The sequence below is a fragment of the Pan troglodytes genome, chromosome 22 (assembly GCF_028858775.2).
Source record: "Pan troglodytes isolate AG18354 chromosome 22, NHGRI_mPanTro3-v2.0_pri, whole genome shotgun sequence".
Taxonomy (NCBI): Eukaryota; Metazoa; Chordata; class Mammalia; order Primates; family Hominidae; genus Pan; species Pan troglodytes.
In genome coordinates, this window is record NC_072420.2 from 44,596,680 (window position 1) to 44,615,715 (window position 19,036).

General features: G+C 48.8%; 1 protein-coding gene across 5 annotated transcripts in view; it reads left to right on the forward strand.

Moving 5' to 3' along the window:
* Positions 1–11,494: 11,494 nt before the first annotated feature.
* TRAPPC10 (trafficking protein particle complex subunit 10) overlaps positions 11,495–19,036 on the forward strand; it is a 94,387-nt gene continuing 86,845 nt past the window's right edge. For 2 of the 5 annotated variants that reach the window (XM_063803474.1, XM_054675318.2), the window contains exon 1: positions 11,507–11,746. Coding sequence is in view for 2 of the 5 variants with exons in the window: in XM_054675318.2 (XP_054531293.1) it covers positions 11,680–11,746 (67 nt within the window). In the remaining 3 variants the exon portion in view is untranslated. Of the gene's footprint in view, positions 11,747–19,036 lie in introns of all 5 variants that reach the window. The other 3 variants (XM_054675317.2, XR_010154409.1, XM_063803473.1) reach the window with 3 other exon arrangements.

The window sequence follows — 19,036 nt, forward strand, 5'->3', positions numbered from 1 at the left end:
GAGCTGGTTTTCTATTAATAACAATTAAGTACTCTTCATGTTCAAAACAGAACACTTATTACTTGCAATTTTCTGAGTCAGCCAAGTTCCCAGCCAGTGTATTAAACATGTAACGTTTAGGTAATGAGATGAACTCTTGATTTCAGTACCAGGCCATGGGTGCATCTCTCCTAGAATTCCGGCAGCCACTGGGCCCCTCTCAGGGCTGGGGGCTGGATGACAGGGGAGCAGGAGAGATGCGTCCATCACAGAGCCATCTGCCTTCGAGGCAGAGTGTGCATGGACTGGGGTGCAGGTGGTCTATTTGAGGTGGGCCCAGAGAGAGGGGGAAGGGAGTGGGGATGGTGGGGTGTAGAGGATGGGGGTAAGACAGGGACTGTCACTGAGCTAGTTCCTGCCATAGTTCGACCTGGCCAGGGCTGTGAACAAAGTACCTCTGAGCAGAGGGAGGTTTGCATGACCACCCACCTACCCTAGGGCGGCCATCGTGGAGACAGGGCCTGCTGGTGTCCATTTTCCAACGCTTCCTGGCTGAGCCTGTTTCTGAGCCCATGGAGAAGGTTCTAGGCCTGGGGCAGAAAAGTGGGGCCCCCAACTAGTCTCAGAGGAGGGACCCTAACTGTCTGGTGCCACCCAGCTGCACCTGAAATCAGAGTGCGCTGAAGGCATGTGGCCTGGGGCACCCAATGCGTCTGTTAGGGTCTGAGTGCACCAGGGAGGACTGTTCTCTTGTCACCACTCAGGCCACCGTGACTGGACGGTTTTCCCATTGTACCATTTACGTAGGAAGAGACGTAGAAACTGGGCTAGCTGACACCACCTTCCAGGCTATTCGAGTGATGTTTTGGAGGTTGGCTTACTGGCAGCTCAGCCCTCAACCAGCTTTTCCCTCTTGCCACTTCTTCTGTGCAAGGGGGATGTTATATCACCCGCTGTCAGGTGTGCCAGGGGTTGGCGTGAAAGGCATCGGTGCTGCTCCTATGTCTGAGCCAGGCCACAGCCGGCTTCTGCCATCTGGGCAGTGGGCGGCTCCCTGGTCCCTGAGAACAGCAAGGAAAAGGTGGGGCACAGATGAGGGCCTCCAGCAGGGTGGCTGCTCCTGCCCCAGTCCCGAACCCCACCGCGCAGGGACACAAGTGGGGGACATGAGGCCAAGGCACAGACAGGCCTCTTGGGGAGTGACCTCTGCTTGGAGAGGGAGCACGAGAATCCAGACTGTCAGGAAGCCAAGAAAGACCCAACTGAGTTCAAAATAGGAGCATGGGTCGGACGCGGTGGCTCACGCCTGTAATCCCAGCACTTTGGGAGGCTGAGACGGGCAGATCACGAGGTCAGGAGATCGAGACCATCCTGGCTAACACGGTGAAACCCCGTCTCTACTAAAAAAATAAAAAATAAAAAAAAATTAGCCGGGCGTGGTGGCGGGCACCTGTAGTCCCAGCTGCTCGGGAGGCTGAGGCAGGAGAATGGCGTGAACACGGGAGGTGGAGCTTGCAGTGAGCCAAGATTGCGCCATTGCACTCCAGCCTAGGCGACAGAGTGAGACTCCGTCTCAAAAAAAAAAAAAAAAAAAAAAATAGCATGGGGCATAGTGTTTGGAGCAGCCGTCCACAGCGCCAGGCTTGATTCCATCAGCGCTACTTATTTACATCACACTATACAGCCTAAAACCTGGTAAGAGCATATTGTTTCTGCACAAGCTCACGTGGGAGCAGGTTCTTTCTGAAGACACCACACAGTGACAGCAGCAGTTGACAGTGTGCCATGCACAAGATTGACTCAGCAAGAGGAGAGGCGCCAGGCTTAAGGTCGGGCATACCCTTGCTGTGCCAGGGGACCTGCCATTGCCTCTTGTACGAAATGGGGTGATGGCTGCAGTCCTGGCAACTGTGTTCCGGGCGCGGCCAAGCCCCAGTGGGCCTGATCTCTGAGCTGCCATGGGGCGAGCCCTGGGCCTCTGTCTGTCTCTCCTCTCATCTGCGACATGGAGCTAGGATACCTCCTCCCAGGCTTTTTGTAGGCATTAAAATAATTCAAGGCCAGGCATCGGTGGCTCACGCCTATAATCTCAGCATTTTGGGAGGCCCAGGCAGGTGGATCACCTGAGATCAGGAGTTCGAGATCAGCCTGGTCAACATGGTGAAACCCCATCTCTACTAAAAATACAAAAATTAGCCGGGCGTGATGGCGTGTGCCTGTAATCCCAGCTCCTTGGGAGGCTGAGGCAGGGGAATTGCTTGAACCCGGGAGGCGGAGGTTGCAGTGAGCTGAGATTGCACCACTGCACTCCAGCCTGGGCAACAGAGCCAGACTCTGTCTCAAAAAAAATAAATATATAACATAAAAAAAAAATAAATCCAGGTGTGTTGACTGCATAGAATACATGTTTTAAAGGGGGGAAATTCTATCATATCCCTGTTTTCAGATGAGACAACAGATGCAGGAGACATGAAGAGTAATTGAGAATCCATGTGGCCCTGCTCCAGGATCTGCTGCTTAACCACAGTGTGGCTCCACTTTTTACAAACAGGTAAGCTCCCTATGGACCGCATGGGCTGGGTGTGGTGGCATGCGCCTGTTATCCCAGCACTTTGGGAGGCCAAGGTGGGAGGATCACTTGAACCCAGGATATGGAGGCTGCAGTGAGCTATGAATGTACCACCACACTCCAGAGTGGGTGACAGAGCAACTCTGTCTCAAAAAAAAAAAAAAAAAAAAAAAAAAAGGATGGAAAATGCAGATATGTGGGTAAAAGGGGGAAGAAACTGCTGAGTCTGTGACCCAATCACAGTCACTGATACTGTTTTGATGAATTTCCTTCCAATCTCTTTTGTAATGATAGTGGGGTGGAGTTTTTTGCTTTTATGTAGTTGTTATTATATCACATCACTTTTCTTTTTTTGAGTCAGGGTCTTGCTCTGTTGCCCAGGCTGGAGTTCAGTAGTACAGTCTAGGCTCACTGCAGCCTCCCAGGCTCAGGATCCTCCCACCTCAGCCTCCCGAGTAGCTGGGACCACAGGTGCAGCCACCACACCTGGCTAATTTTTGTATTTTTTGTAGAGACAGGGTCTTGCTATGTGGCCCAGGCTGGTCTCAAACTCCTGGGCTCAAGTGATTCTCCCACCTTGGCCTCCCAAAGTGCTGGGACTACAGGTGTGAGCCACCGTGCCTGGCCTTCACTTTCAAGATTTTTATCAACTGACGTTTTAAGTATTTCCCAGATTATCATAAGCCCCTCTAAAAAGTGTTTATAGATGGAGAGGGTCCAAGTGCAGCTCTGTTATGTGGATATATTGTGTACTGGTGAACTCTGGCTTCTAGTGCACCCGTCACCCATGTAGCAAACATCGTGCTCAACAAGTAATTCCACAAACATTCACAAGCCCGTTCTAAACACCATTTTGACAGTGATATATATAGTTCATCAAATGGACAAAGCATGGTTCATGTGACACAGGCTGCGCCTCTGGTCCCAGCTAACAGTTGTTGACGTGCAGGTTGTTTCCAGTTGTTTGCTCCCGCAAAGCAATGCTGCAACATGTGTTTTTAACCATAAAGGTTTGGGAGAGATTTTGCTTCCTCAAAGAGCTCTAGAAGTGGAATTGCTGGCTCAAAGGACGAAAGGTTGGAACTGCTTTTTAAAAAACCAACACCTGGCCAGGCGCAGTGGCTCACGCCTGTAATCCCAGCACTTTGAAAGGCCGAGGCAGGCAGATCACTTCAGGCCAGGAGTTCGAGATCAGCCTGGCCAACATGGGGACTCCATCTGCTGAAAATACAAAAATTAGCCGGGTGTGGCGGTGCATGCCTGTAATCCCAACTACTTGGGAGGCTGAGGCAGGAGAATCACTTGAACCCGGGAGGCGGAGGTTGCAGTGAGCAGAGATCATGCCACTGCACTCCAGCCTGGGCGACAGAGTGAGACTCCACCTCAAAAACAAACAAACAAAGGTGACACCTTAGAGAATCTCCCACCGAGCCCCAGGAGGCAGTATCTTCCCTTTTTTGGACTATTTGCTCACCTGGGATATTATTTATGGAGGGATTGGTTAAATGGATGGATGAAAATGTGCATCAAAAAATATCTGCACCAAGGTTGGGCTCACATCTGTCATTCCAGCACTTTGGGCTGAGGTGGGAGGACTGCTTGAGCTCAGGAGTTCAAGACCAGCCTGGGCAACATGGTGAGACCCCATCTCTACAAAAAAATACAAAAATTAGCTGAGTGTGGTGGCTGTGCCTGTAATCCCAGCTACTCAGGAGGATGAGGTAGGAGAATCTCTTGAACCCAGGAAGCGGAGGTTGCAGTGAGCATAGATCACACCACCATAGTTCAGCCTGGGCAACAGTGAGATCCTGTCTCAAAAAAACCCAAAAACCATAAACTGCACCGGACTCAGGCCTGGCTTTCCCTGCACCCGGAGCGGCTTCTAGAACACCTGGTGAGCCCAAGAGGAGGAAGCGCGCAGTGAAACACTGAAAGCCACACACGGTGTGAAAACTCACGTGTGATTACTTTAAAGTTACCTGGCTTTCTATTAAAAATGTGAGGCTGGGCGCGGTGGCTCGTGCCTGTAATCTCTGCACTTTGGGAGGCTGAGGTGGGCAGATCACCTGAGGTCAGGAGTTCAAGACTCGCCTGGCCAACATGGTGAAACCCCATCTCTACTAAAAATACAGAAAATTATGTGGGCATGGTGGTGGGTGCCTGTAATCCCAACTACTCAGGAGGGTGAGGCAGGAGAATCGCTTGAACCCAGGAGGCGGAGGTTGCAGTGAGCCGAGATCATGCTACTGCACTCCAGCCTGGACAGCAGAGTGAGACGGTGTCTCAAAAAAGAACAATTTTGAGATGACAATGGGTTGACGTGTGGTGTAAGAAGTAACCCAGGGAGGTCCTGTGCACCTTTCCTGAGTTTCCCCAGTGGTGACGTTTCGTAACATTGGATCACAGTGTCACAGCCAGGTATTGACGTGGACACAGTCCAGATCCAGAACATTCTGTTTCCGCAGGAGCCACTCTGTTGCCCTCTTCTAGCCACACCCTCCTCCCTCCTTACCCCACACCCCTGTGGCCCCTGGCAAACACTTGTCTGTTCTCCATTTCTATGATTTTGTTATTTCAAGATGTTGGATAAAAGCAACTGCACGGCGTGTCACCTTTTGGGGCTGAAGGGGCTTTGTGTTTTGTTTCTGAGACAAGGTCTCTCTCTGTTGCCCAGGCTGGAGTGCAGTGGCCCAATCTCAGCTCACTGCAACCTCGGCCGACCTGGCTCAAACAATCCTCCCACCTCAGCCTCCCAAGTAGTTGGGACTACAGGCACATGCCACCAGGCCCAGCTAGTTTTTGTATTTTTTGTAGGGACGAGGGTCTCCCTATGTTGCTCAGGCTGTTCTTGAACTCCTGAGTTCAAACGATCCTCCTGCCTGAGCCTCCCACAGTGCTGGGATTCCAGGCTTAAGCCCCCGCGCCTGGCCTGGAAGGTTTTTCCTCAGCATTATTCTCTGGAAGTTCCTCCAGGCCTTTGTGGGGATCGTTTGTTCCTTTCTGCTGCTGAGTAGTATTCTGGGTGTGGATGGGCCACACTGTTTGATGATTCAGAGGCTGAGGGATGTCTGGATTGTGTCCGGTTCTGGGCAGCTTGCTGTGAACATTCACTGACTGGCCCTTCCTTTTGCCCTCTGTGCAGAGGGCCTGAGCAGTCCCTCTGGTTAGATAAGGCAGACACAATGTCCCAATACATAATTTAACAGGCTCTTTGCAGCCTGGAGACGATGTAATGGGTTACCAGGAAAAACCATTTGAGTTCAAGTTCCACCAACTTTTCAAAAACAATAAAACAAAATAAAAAACACCCCAAATGCTGCCTCATGAAAAAGGGTACTAAAAAAAAAAAAAAGACAATGAACATCGATGGACAGGAATAGCATCATTTCACCATGATTCATTAAAAGAAAGTGCCAAACCAGTGTTTGTGCTGAATTCACGCATTTTCTAAATTCCCAAGTGGAAAAAAAAAATCTCTTACAGGTCTGCTCAGAGGGAAAATAGGCTTGCAGTCCACTTACTGCCCACGCACCAAAGGCTGCCTGGACCAGAGCCGGTGGGATTGGAGGAGGGGACTCTGCCTTTGCCTCCCTTCCTCCAGAAAGAACACTCCCTAACGTGGGAGCCCATCCAGCCACACAACGCTGTGTCCACGTCTTCGGGAAGGGGAATGGCTAGTGTCTGTCTTCTCAGAGCAGCTGGACTCAGTTCTCTGTGAGAACAGTACAAAGACATAGATATTCCTCGGCTTGGAGTCTACACTTGGTATTGTCGGGTTTTTATTTTTTATTTATTTATTTTTTGTTTTTTGAGACGGAGTCTAGCTCTGTTCCCCAGGCTGGAGCGCAGTGGTGCAATCTCGGCTCACTGCAACCTCCGCCTCCCAGGTTCAAGCGATTCTCCTGCTTCAGCCTCCCAAGTAGCTGGGATTACAGGTGCACGCCACCACGCCTGGCTAATTTTTTGTATTTTTAGTAGAGACAGGGTTTTACCATGTTGGCCAGGCTGGTCTCGGACTCCTGACTCCTGAGGCCCACCTCAGCCTCCCAAAGCACTGGGATTACAGGCATGAGCCACCGTGCCTGGCCTCGTCAGGGTTTTTAATCATAAATTTAAATTTTATCGATTTGAGTACATGTGAAGTGGCATCTCATTTTCATTTTAACTTGCATTTCCCTGATGTCTAATGAGCGCTGAGTGTCTTTTCCTGACATAACTGGTCCTTTCTTTCTCCTGTTGTTCTTTCCCTGACTTCTTTTGGATTAGTCAGATATTTTCTCTTATTTCTCTTTTCTTTATTGGCTTCTTAGCCAAACCCCTTTTGTTCATTTTTTCCCTAGTGCTTTTCCTCCTGGGCACAGACTACGTATGCCTCACATATCAAATTTAATGTAGGGTCAATACTGTATCACTTCAGTCTTCCCTCTTCATACATAACCCTTTGCATCTTGCACCTCACACCTGGAGTTCCACGCTTCACAGTGTGAGGAGCTTATCAGTGGGTTACCTCTCACCATCCATCCTTCATGCTGTCCTTACCTTTTACTTCTACACACACTGTAGAACTATCACAAGCTATTGTTTGTTTTAAACAGTCAGTGGTCTCTTAAAGAAATTATGAGAAGGGCCGGGTGCAGTGGCTTATGCCTGTAACCCAGCACTTTGGGAGGCCAAGGTGGGCAGATCACCTAAGGTCAGGAGTTCAAGGCCAGCCTGGGCAAGACCCCCTGCCGTCTCTACAAAAATTTAAAAAATTAGCTGGCATGGTGGTACGTGCCTGTGGTCCCAGCTACTTGGGAGGCTGTAGTGGGAGGATGGCTTGAAGCCAGAAGACTGAGGCTACAGTGAGCCGTGACTGTGCCCCTGCACGCCAGCCTGGGCGACAGAGCAAGACCCTGTCCCCCCACCAAAACATTTTTTTTCTCTTTATCTATTTCACCAGTTTGAGTATGATATGCCTGCATGTAATTTTCTTTGTATGTGTTCTCTTCAGGTTTTGCTGAATTTCTTGATCTGTAAATCAGTATTTTTCACCACGTGTTTGGATTTGGAGCCATTATTTTGCAAAAATGTTTCCTTCCTAGACTCATACTCTCCTTCTGGAGCTCCGATCACACATGCTTTTGGCCATTTCATACTGTCCCATAGGTCTCTGAGGTTCTCTCCACTTTTCTTCAACTTTTTTCTCTTCTTCAGATTAAATAATTTCTATCCATCTGCCTTCAAGATCCCAAACTCCTGTTTTCTCCAATCTGTTAATCCAATTCAGTGAAATTTTCATTTCTGTTATTGTACTTTTCAGTTCTAGACTTTTCTTTTGATTCTTTTAGATACTTTGTTATTCTGCTGTGAATTTCTGATTCTTTACTTATTAAGACAATATTTTCATTTAATCCTTTGGACATATTATTTTTATTTATTTTGAGATGGAGTCTTGCTCTGTCACCCAGGCTGGAGTGCAGTGGCACTATCTTGGCTCACTGTAACCTCCACCTCCCGGATTCAAGCGATTCTCCTGCTTCAGCTTTCCGAGTAGCTGGGGCTACAGGCGTGCGCCACCACACCCAGCTAATTTTTGTGTTTTTAGTAGAGATGGGGTTTCACCATGTTGGCCAGGCTGATCTCAAACTCCTGGGCTCAAGTGATCTGCCCACCTCGGCCTCCCAAATTTCTGGGATTACAGGTGTGAGCCACTGTGCCCGGCCTCCTTTGGACATATGTAGAGCTGCTTTAGAATCTTTGTAAATACAGAATCTGGTTCATTGCAGGGGGATTGGTTTCTGTTAACTGCTTTTTTTTTTTCTTAACTATGGCTTACGTTTTCCTCTTTCTTTGCATGTTTAGTGATTTTTGTTTTTTTAGTGTATATTCAACACTGATAAATAACAAATGAGGGAGACTCAGGGTGCTCTTCCACTGAAAAATCCTGACTTTCGTTCTAGTTTGTAGTTCCATTACTGGACGTACCATGCTGGGCTGTGTAGGCTTAGCTTTAGGCTCTGTTTACTGAGCAATGTCCCAGGTGTTTCCCAGGCCCCTCTTACTTGGCAGGACTTAACCTCCAAACTCTGACCGTCTTGTGGATCGGGTCAGGGTTTTGCTTTAGACGTTGTTAAGGTGGGCCTGGAGTAGTCCTTATTCTAGGGGAGGGACTGGCAACCTCTGGCTCACAAGCCACATGTGTTGATGGCCTGTTTTGGTACAGCACTTAAAGCCAGGAAAGGCTTTTATATTTTTAAAGAGTTGTTTAAAAAAAAAAAAAACAAGCAAAAATATGAAACAAAAACTGCATGTGGCCCACACAACCTAAAATACTTACCTGGGCCCTTTATAGGTCGTTTGCTGACCCCTGGGAATGTGATTCTCAATCTAGTGTCTCAGCTCAATGTCCTCAGTGTTAATGGCATTAAAAAGGTCTTGACTGGGCACAGTGGCTCGTACTCGTCATCCCAGCACTTTGGGAGGATTAGGCAGGAGGACTGCTTGAGGCCAGGAGTTCAAGACCAGCCTGGGCAACAGAGTGGGACCCTCTCTCTACAAAAAAAGAAAAAATTAGCCGGGCATGGTGGCACTCACCTGTGGTCCCAACTACTTGGGAGGCTGAGGTGGGAGGATCACTTGAGCCCAGAAGTTCTAGGCTGCACTGAGATACGATCAAACCACTGCACCCCAGCCTAGGTGACAGAACAAGACTGTCTAAAAATAAAACAAAACAGAAAGGCCTTTCCTGTAGCACTGCTGGACCTCTAGTCTTTGTGCCATCCTCAACTCTGTAACAGCCGCTTCCTGGTAAACCCATAAGTCGTCCCACACGTGTAGTCCAGCCTAGGCCAAGGACTTTCAGGGAACCCTACATCGACTTCCGGCTCCCCACTCCTGCTAAGCTTCTTCCCCTCCAGTGCCCTGCCTTGCCGGCCTGCTGCTTTAGCTGCCCAGAAGTCTGGTCTCTTGCCTCTCACACCATTACAGTGCACCACACTACACTATGTTCACGCACTTAGCAGCTGTGTTCACACCCGATCTCATATATACGTTTTGTTAAAAAAAACTTCAGGACTCTCTAAACGTATGATGCCAAGGGTGAAGTTAAGCCCTGGAGACTGAGTCAGTAGCAAGTTTGCAATTCTGCTTCTTCGATTACAGTTTAATGCTCTTCCTCCTTGTTCTTGAGCACAAGTGTCTTCCTCATTGTGGCTGTTCTGTAAATTAGGGCTCCCCAACCGCCAGGGCCACAGACACATACTGGTCAGGCCACACAGCAGGAGGTGAGCTTCAGGCCAGGGAGCAAAGCTTCATCTGTATTTACAGCTGCTCCCCATCGCTGGCATTACTGCCTGAGCTCCGCCTCCTGTCAGTCAGCAGCAGCGCTGGATTCTCCTAGGAGGGTGAACCCTGTTGTGAACTGCACATTGGAGGGATCTAGGTTGTGCGCTCCTTAAGAGAATCGCATCCCTAATGATGTGTCCCTGGCTTCCATCATCCCTGGATGTGACCGTCCAGTTGCAGGAAAACAAGCTCAGGGTTCCCACTGATTCCACATTATGGGAAGTTGTATTCTATTACATATTACAACATAAAAATAATAAAGTGCACAATAAATGAAACGTGTTTGAATCGTCCTGAAACCACCCCAACTTTGTCTGTGGAAAAACTGCCTTCTATGAAACTGGTCCCTGGTGCCAAAAAGGTTGGGGACTGCTGCTGTTAATGACTAAGAAAGACCAGGTCTCCCCCTTCCCATTTGGTGATTTTTGTTACAGATTAGCTGTCTCCATTGTCCTGTACCTGACTTGGACCAGACAGCACAGAGACCCCAGGACTGTTTCATCTTCAGTGGGTCCCCAAAGACAAAGACCACCTCGACTAAACAGACTGTTGTAACTATGCATTAGGCCTTATACAGAAAAGACGTTGAAATTCGGTTAGGCTTCCCGAAACGCTGGCTATAGAAACGACCCCAAATTTCTACGTTTGAGAACACTGACTTCCATTCTTTATAATGTTTCCTGGGCGCCTCAAGCTTCGCATTTGACTAAACTCTAGATTCTGACCCTTTTGATTATTTTTGGTTGACAGTTTTTGTCATTTTATGGCTGGGAGTGATGGCTCACACCTGTAATCTCAACACTTTGGGAGGCCAAGGCTGGAGGACCACTTGAGCCCAGGAGTTTGAAACCAGCCTGGAAAACATAGTGAGATCCCGACAAAAGAAAAGAAAAAAAAAAAAAAAATTAGCTGGGCGTGGTGGCTGCCCCCGTGGTCCCAGTTACTGGCGGAGGGGGTGGGGCGGGGGGAAACAAGGCGGGAGGATCGCTTGAGCCTGGAAGGTCGAGGCTGCAGTGAGCCGTGTCCCGCCACTGCACTCCAGCCTGAGCCAACTGAGAAAGACCCTGCTCCAAAGAAAAAAAGAAAAAGAAACACCCGCGCCCCGCCCCCCCCCCCCCCCGTTTACGTGCACAAGAAGCCCATATGCAGTTCAGTGTGAGGTTTATTTTGTGGCATTCCGAAATGCCGAGGGCCAGGTCCCCACAAAAACACTTGCGGCGTGAGGGAGACAGGAAGAGCCCAGCGGTAGGCGGAAGGCACGCGCCGGGGACACTCAGCGCGATAAGCAGCCCGGCCGGGGAGCAGCGGCCCGCCGCGGGACGCCCGAGCTGCGGGCAACGCGAGGGCAGCGAGGCCGGCGTCTCTGGTCTGGGAGCGTCCAGGCTCGCTCACCGCGCGCGAGGCCCGCCTGCCGAGTCCTGGCCTCAGCTCCGGCGCAGGGCCCAGCGGGGCGCCCACTGCCGAGGGAGGAAGATGGACGTGTCCCGGGAGCCCCGCTCCGCCTCCCACTTCCCACCTCCCGGTCCCCCGCGGCCGGCCCGGGCGCCCTTCCGTCGGAGGCCAAGCGCCGCGAAGACCCGCCCCGTGAAGCCTCGCGCGCCCCGGAAATGGTCATGCGGCGGCGCCGAGGCCGGAAGTGGCTGAGGCCGGCGGCAGCGGGCGGCAGCTGCGGCGCAACCGGCTCCGGAGCTGCCTGGCGCGGCCGGGCGGGCGGCGCCGCTCAGGCTCGGGCTCCGGCTGGGCCCGGCGCGGCCTCGGGGCTGCCCATGGGGCGCGGGGGGCCGGGCCGGTGACGCCGGACGCCCATGGACGCCTCTGAGGAGCCGCTGCCGCCGGTGATCTACACCATGGAGAACAAGCCCATCGTCACCTGTGAGTGCCCGGAGGCGGGGAGGGCGTGGCGGTCGTTGGGCGGGCCCGGGCCCTGGCGTCATGCACCCGGCGCCCCCAGACCTTCAGCCCCCGGCGCGCTCCGGGCTGGGCCGCTTCCTGGAGGTGTGACCAGGGCTGCGGCTGAGGCGGGGCCCTCTGACTTTTCGGGGACGCCCTCTGACCTTCCCGCCGGGCGACCTCTGACCCCTGGGGGGCGCCCTCGGGCCGGCTGCAGTTGGAGCCGGTGGAACCCGGCGGACTCTGCCCGGGACTGGGCGCGCGCCGGCGTCGAGGGCGAGGAGCGGGGGCTGCCGCCGCCCCGTCCCGCCCCCGTTGAGCCGCGCGCCCGGGACCTGGGGGCCCCGGCCTCTTCCGCCGGGCGGTTTTGCCCGCGGGCGCCCTTTCCCCGACTACGGGGAAGTCCTTGGGGGCTCGCAGAGTTGCAGGCGTTGGCGAAGTAGGAACAGTTTGTTGCGGGGTGAAGCGTCAGGCAGAGCCGCCGGGACTGCTTTCGCTCCTACACACCTCCCCGCCGCGCACTCAAACCATTTTACGGATGAGAAAGCCGAGGCTCGGGCGCTTAGGCGAGCTGCTCCCCATGAACAGCCTCCCGCTCGAGTCTACACTACGGACACCTGGTGCCTCTTGGGTGTCGTGTCCTCCCCGCACCCCTCCTTTAATGCATACACAAAGGAACTGTTTTTCTGTTACGGGAAAAATGTTCCCTAAATTTTATAAGTGTGACTCTCCAGAGTTAAATACAGTTAAGAACAGTGAGCTTATGGGAAGTATTGAAATGTTGGTTGGCTTTTTGGTGACTTGCAGAGAGGTGTTTCAGACTGTTACGATTTTTGACCTTTGACAGTATTCTGTATTTTCATGCATGTATGCAGTTAGTTTTTTTCTAATTGTCTTTCATGCTTGGAAAGGAAGCACTCTCTGTTGCAAAATCTGGGTGCCCAGGCCACAGTAGACTGTATGTCGTGAGAACTCCTGTTTCCCTCTCACTCTGTCAGCGGGTGTGCACCTGCTGTGTTCCTTCCTGTTAGATCCCTGAGAAACTGTATATTGAAGGTTGAATTTTGTTGCTTCAGCTTTAGATGATAGACTTATTTCTTTCCTTCCTTTTGCTTTATTTTTTCTCTTCTCCTCCTTCTCTCTCTTTTTTTTTCTACAGAGACCTAGACAAGATGATAGACTTTTCTTAGGGAAGTGAACTGTGTCTCATTTAAAATTGGAGACTTGCATAGTTCAGCAGTAGCTGTCTTTTTTCTTCCCCAGAATATTTGTCAGCTGAAAGTCTTTTCCTACTCTGCACCTTCAGCCCCAGAGGGCAGATGTGGGTAGAGCTGGTCTGCAGGCCCTGCAATTTCCCAGGGGCTTTCCCAGTGCTCAGGGAAGATGAAGCCATGCGCAGTTCATGTTAAGTTTTACTGTCTTCCAGAGGTTGAACATTTTTCTCCTAAAGTGCTGTGCACGTTGTGAATGCTGGATACACATTCATTGCCTGTACGGACATCCACACATCTAATTTATCTTCTACCTCCTAGCTTGCTTACATTTCAATAGCAATATGTATTTATAGGCATTATGTAAATACATTTCTGAGGAGAAAGTTCCTAAGCTCTATTGGATTCAACCATAACTAAAGGGGTAAAGTTTGTTATCTGGTTGCCAGTGTTGGAGATATTTAATGTTTAGTTTTGTACATGCGTGCATCACGGACAGCTGAAGGATGCGGTTTTCTTTCCTACAGATTTATTGGATTGTCATCTTGATGGTGGGTTTTTTCCTGTGTTTTGAGCAGCAGAGTGAATTTTTTTTTTTCCTTCTTCTTCTTTTTTGAGACGGCGTCTTTCTCTGTCGCCCAGGCTGGAGTGCAGTGGCATGATCTCGGCCATGATCTTGGCTCACTGCAACCTCTGCCTCCCGGGTTCAAGCGATTCTCCTTCCTCGGCCTCCCGAGTAGCTGGGATTACAGGCGCATGCTGCCATGCCCGGCTAATTTTGTTTTTGTTTTTGTTTTTTTTTTTTCAGTAGAGACAGAGTTTCACCATGTTGGTGAGGCTGGTCTCGAACTCCTGACCTTGGGTTGTCCACCTGCGCAGCCTCCCAAAGTGCTGGGATTACAGGCTTGAGCCCCCACCCTTGGCCTCAGGCAACATAGTGAATGTTAATCTCTGCATGGATGGTACACTGTCCTAGAAGGTGCAAACTTTCATTCATTGGAGTCTCAGAAGAGAAGGGGGCTTCAGTAGACTTTCAAAGTTAACTTGAAAAATGATCACTTTAAAAGTGAAGGTAAAAAGCTGACTTCATACTTCCCACTTGAAATTATGTTGTGGTATATCTGGGACTGAAGCTTTAGGAAGCACTTGGCCTGGTTTCACTTTATGTCTTCATCTTGCTCCTCTCTTTCAGCTATACATGTTTTGAAAGGAGAAGGTGGTATGAACAATTGCTTTAAAAAAATCCACCCAGAGGCTAATTAACCCTTAACTTTTTAATATTATGTACATAGTTCTCTTAGTAGGCAACATTTTTGTTTTCAAAAATCTTTTAAATTCTTACTTGAAATGGTATTACCTCAGATCTGTTCATTTTGAAATGAAAGTAGAGTTTATGCATGTTGTGAATCTTTTTTTCATAGAATGTATAATATTTTACTTCAGTGAAAATGCATTCTGCTTAGACCTTTCTGGGAAGAATATAGAATGTAACTGGTTCAGGTGAATTTAAAAACTGTGTGTATGTAGGGACAGAAGAATGAAAAGTTCCCAAAGATTAAGGGTAGATTATTACTTTAAAACCTAGCTGATTATTTCGCTTCATTTTATTATTTTTTTAGAGATGGGGTCTCGCTCTGTCACCTAGGCTAGAGTGCAGTGGCATGGTCATGCAGCCTTGCTGGGCTCAAGTGGCCCCTCCCTTAGCCTGCCAGGTAGCCAGCACTACAGGTATGACCCACCTCACCTGGCCTGAATTATTTTAATAATATTTTGAAGCTCTCCAAAATTTTTTTTTTTTTTCTCTCTGAGACAGAGTCTTGTTCTGTTGCCCAGGCTGGAGTGCAGTGGCACAATCTCGACTCACTGCAACCTCCGCCTCCCGGGTTCAGTCGATTCTCCTGCCTCAGCCTCGCAAGTAGCTGGGATTACAGGCATACACCACCATGCCCACCTCATTTTTGTATTTTAATAGAGACACAGTTTCACCTTGTTGGCCAGGCAGGTCTAGAACTCCTGACCTCAGGTGATCTGCCCGCCTCGGCCTCCCAAAGTGCTGGGATTACAGGCGTGAGCCCCCACAGCTGGCCCTAAATGTTTTAATAGACTTTAGCCCATAATTAAACCTCCTGCCTAACGGGCTCCTGTGAAGAGGGACTAGCACAGTAGGGGCCTTCTTAAACTCAGAACTAGTTGTAGCTTGTAAATACTGAAGAGTGTATGTGAAATGTGCAGGGATGGGAGCTGAACAGTTAGTGGAACTAATGCTTTGACGGGGTTGGGTGATGAATGACCGAATCATAGCAATAGGAAAACTTGTAGTATATTTTATTAATCATGAAAAATGCCTGGCGAAACTGAAACAAATCCAGCAGATCCATTTGGTCTAAATTTAAATTTTAGCATAGATTTGTTTTTCAGCCACAGGGTCAGTTTTCTGTTTTGAAATAGACTTGGGTTTCTGTTCCAAGGGTGTATTAGGAAAGACATGTTCCTTTTCCAGCTATCTCATTCAGTTAGTGACAAAGTTAATGTAATTCCAGTGATTTGTGGCTTTTCTTTGTTGACTGTCCTCATACCTACAATAGCACATACGTGTTATTAGCTTGGAATTGAATTTCTCTGAACAATAATAGTACCCTCCCTCTAGATGATCTGTTCTCATTAGTCACATCTGTTGCCTGTTTCATTTTTCTGAGTTTCTGTATTTGGGGTTCCAGGTCTGATATTAGAAACTTTTAAAGGGGAAAACAGGCAACAGAAACGAGCAGATATGTAGAGCTTCGTGTCTGGTTGGACTTCGGGATTTTCCCCTGTAGGTTAAAATTTTTTTAATTTTAATTTTTATTTTTTGAGACGGAGTCTCGCTTTGTTGCCCAGGCTGGAGTGCAGTGGTGTGATCTTGGCTAACTGCAAGCTCCGCCTCCTGGGTTCACGCCATTCTCCTGCCTCAGCCTCCCGAGTAGCTGGGACTACAGGCGCCCGCCACCACGCCTGGCTAATTTTTTGTATTTTTAGTAGAGACGGGGTTTCACCGTGTTAGCCAGGATGGTCTCAATCTCCTGACCTTGTGATCTGCCCGCCTCAGCCTCCCAAAGTGCTGGGATTATAGGCATGAGCCACCGCGCCCAGCCAGGTTAAAGTTTTTAAATTTACACATTGAAATTTTCTACTAAACCTGAAAATGTGGTGCTTGCGATTTAACCATCACTAGTTTCACTACCAGAAAAGTCACTTGAAATGTCTGTTTAAATGGGTGAATATGTTATAAATGCAGATTTTGTTCCATATTGAATTCTCAAGGCAATGTTGAACCAAAGATTGAAAAGTAGGAGAAACATTCTTCTTAGGAAATCTCAGTTGTTGCAGAGAGTATGTATTTGGAGGCGGGGACTAAAGGCACCAACAAATGTGCTTAACTTACTATGTCATTTCTACCCGAGCATGGTTAAAAACCATTCCATCTTGTACGCATGACCTCGGTTCTTACATAATTTCACAGACCCTTAGCTGTGAAACGGGTACAGTACCAACCCCATCGGGTTGAGAAGGGTGTGTAAAGCACTCAGGAGAGTGTCAGGATTATAGTCAGTGTGCAAAAAAAGTTACTAAAGAGAGGTTCCTCAATTTTCTCTGTTCACAGTGCTTTTAGTGTCTCGGTAATTTTTTTCATGGCATCTCTAGGCTAAAAGGAATACTTAAAAATTCCATTTATTAAGTAGTTAGGTTCCAGTAATTTATTAAATATTATGTCCTAACAAGAGCTGTTTGAAAAATATATATATATAAGTTGGAAGAAAAAAAAAATTTTCATCCTTCTTCCTAATTGCAGCAGTGTGCTCCGTGGGGGGCAGGCCCTGCGGGAGCTCCGTGGCACCTCTCACCTGAAGGTCGGATTGGACGCTGCTTCTCCCTTTGGTTCTTTTTTTTTTCTCTTCTTTTTGGTGGTACTTGCTTTTTATCAGAGCAGCCACCCTGTTTTGCGACGATAATGATGTCATCGAAAGAAGTGGAGCCCTGATCTGATGTTGACACTGTGAATACCTTGTGTGGGGTTCCTACACCACAAGCATTGCTGTTTCCCTCATAAATTTAAAATATCTCTTGGTGCCTCTCTGCGTAGTGTGTGGGAAGCCTAGGTACACAGTTTGGGAACCCGTGCTGTTAGTGTTATTAGCCCAACTCCAGGGTGGATTTGAACTGATACTTTAGAAGTGAAAAGCTTCCTTTCTTTTCAGCTCACACACCTACTTTACTACAAGATGTGTTTCTGAAGAGTTTCTAGTAAGTTCTTTATGCAGATGAAATGGAAAGGTCTGATTTTCTTTTTTTTTTTTTTTCTTAAGTGCTGATGAATCTCTGAAATAATCAAGTATGATACAGCTTGGGCAACATAGGGAATTCCTATTTCTACAAAAATGAAAATAAAAAAGTTAGCCAGGTGTGGTGGTGTGCGCTTGTACTCCCAGCTACTTGGGAGGCCGAGGCGGGAGGATCACTTGGACCTGGGACGTCAAGGCTGCAGTGATCTGTGATTGTACCTCACACTGCAACCTGGGTGACAGAGCAAGACCTGGTCTCAAAAAAAAAATAAAGGCTGGGCGCAGTGACTCATGGCCATAATCCCAGCACTTTGGGAGGCCAAGGTGGGTGGATCATGAGGTCAAGAGATTGAGACCACCCTGGCCAACATGGTGAAACCCCGTCTCTACTAAAAATACAAAAATTAGCTGGGCGTGGTGGCTCGCGTCTGTAGTCCCAGCTACTCGGGAGGTTGAGGCAGGAGAATTGCTTGAATCTGGGAGGCGGAGGTTGCAGTGAGCCGAGATCATGCCACTGCACTCCAGCCTGGCGTGAGACTCCATCTCAAAAAAAAAAAAAAAAAAAGTATGTCGGGCATAACACATGAACCAGTCTTTCCTTAGAGAGTTTTTGCTGTGTGCTTCCACCAGAGGCCTGCCAACTGACAGTGTGATTGTGTGGCTCACTCTGGCTGAGTTGGTTATCTTTTAATGGAAATACAAGTAACTGACTTAAGGATTTTTTTGTCGTAGGAAAGTTTGTTGCCAGTTGACAGAGTGCCTTCCCTGGAGTCACATGCCTTAGTGTGTAAGTGTGTGGTCTCCAAAGGTATTGCACACTGATCTCCAAGTACTGACCCTCCCACCCCTGTGCTCCACTCTGGATCTGGTGGCTTTAGATCTGGAGTTAGAGACCAGCAACGGCAGAAGATTACAGGGTCTTTTGTTTTTTAAGACATGGTCTCACTGTGTCGCCCAGACTGGAGTGCAGTGGCATGATCTCGGCTCACTGCAGCCTTGACCTCCTGGAGTCAGGTGATTCTCCCACCGCAATCTCCCGAGTAGCTGCTTGTGTGCCACCATACCCAGTTAATTTTTTGTATTTTCAGTAGAGATGGGGTTTCGCCATGTTGCCCAGGCACGTTTTGAACTCCTGGATTCAAGCAATCCGCCCTCTTTGGCCTCCCAAAGTGCTGGGATTACGGGCATAAGCCACTGTGCCCAGACAGCTGCAGGGTCTTAAACAGTCAAAACATTCCCAACTCAGTGCCTGCCTCTGTGGTTGTTTGCCTCAGAGCTTCCTGTGGCTTCCTGTCCTGTGTCTCACCTTCTTTCTTCCTCAAATCTTTCCTGTATCTGCTCTTAATGTCAAATATAGTCACAGTATTTTGGCCTTAGAGAATATTTGTTTTTAAATTAAAAATTGATAACCTTGGAGTCATTTGTGACTTCTTTTTTCTCTCACAACTGACATTATCTTTGAAATATATCTAGAATCCAGCTATATATAGGGCCTGCCTGGATAATCTGGGATAATCACATCTTGAGCTCCTGAACTTAATTAAGTCTACAAAGACCCCTTTCCCAAATAAGGTGACATTCACAGGTTTTGAGGGTTAGGATGTTGTGGGGCACCATGCCACCTGCCGCACCACTGTCTGTGTTAGCTACCAAGCGCGCAGTGGCCGGCATTCATCAAGCGTCTTTGGTTTTAGACAGCTGCGTCCGTATTTGGAGGTTTGTCCTTCCTGTACTCCTGACTG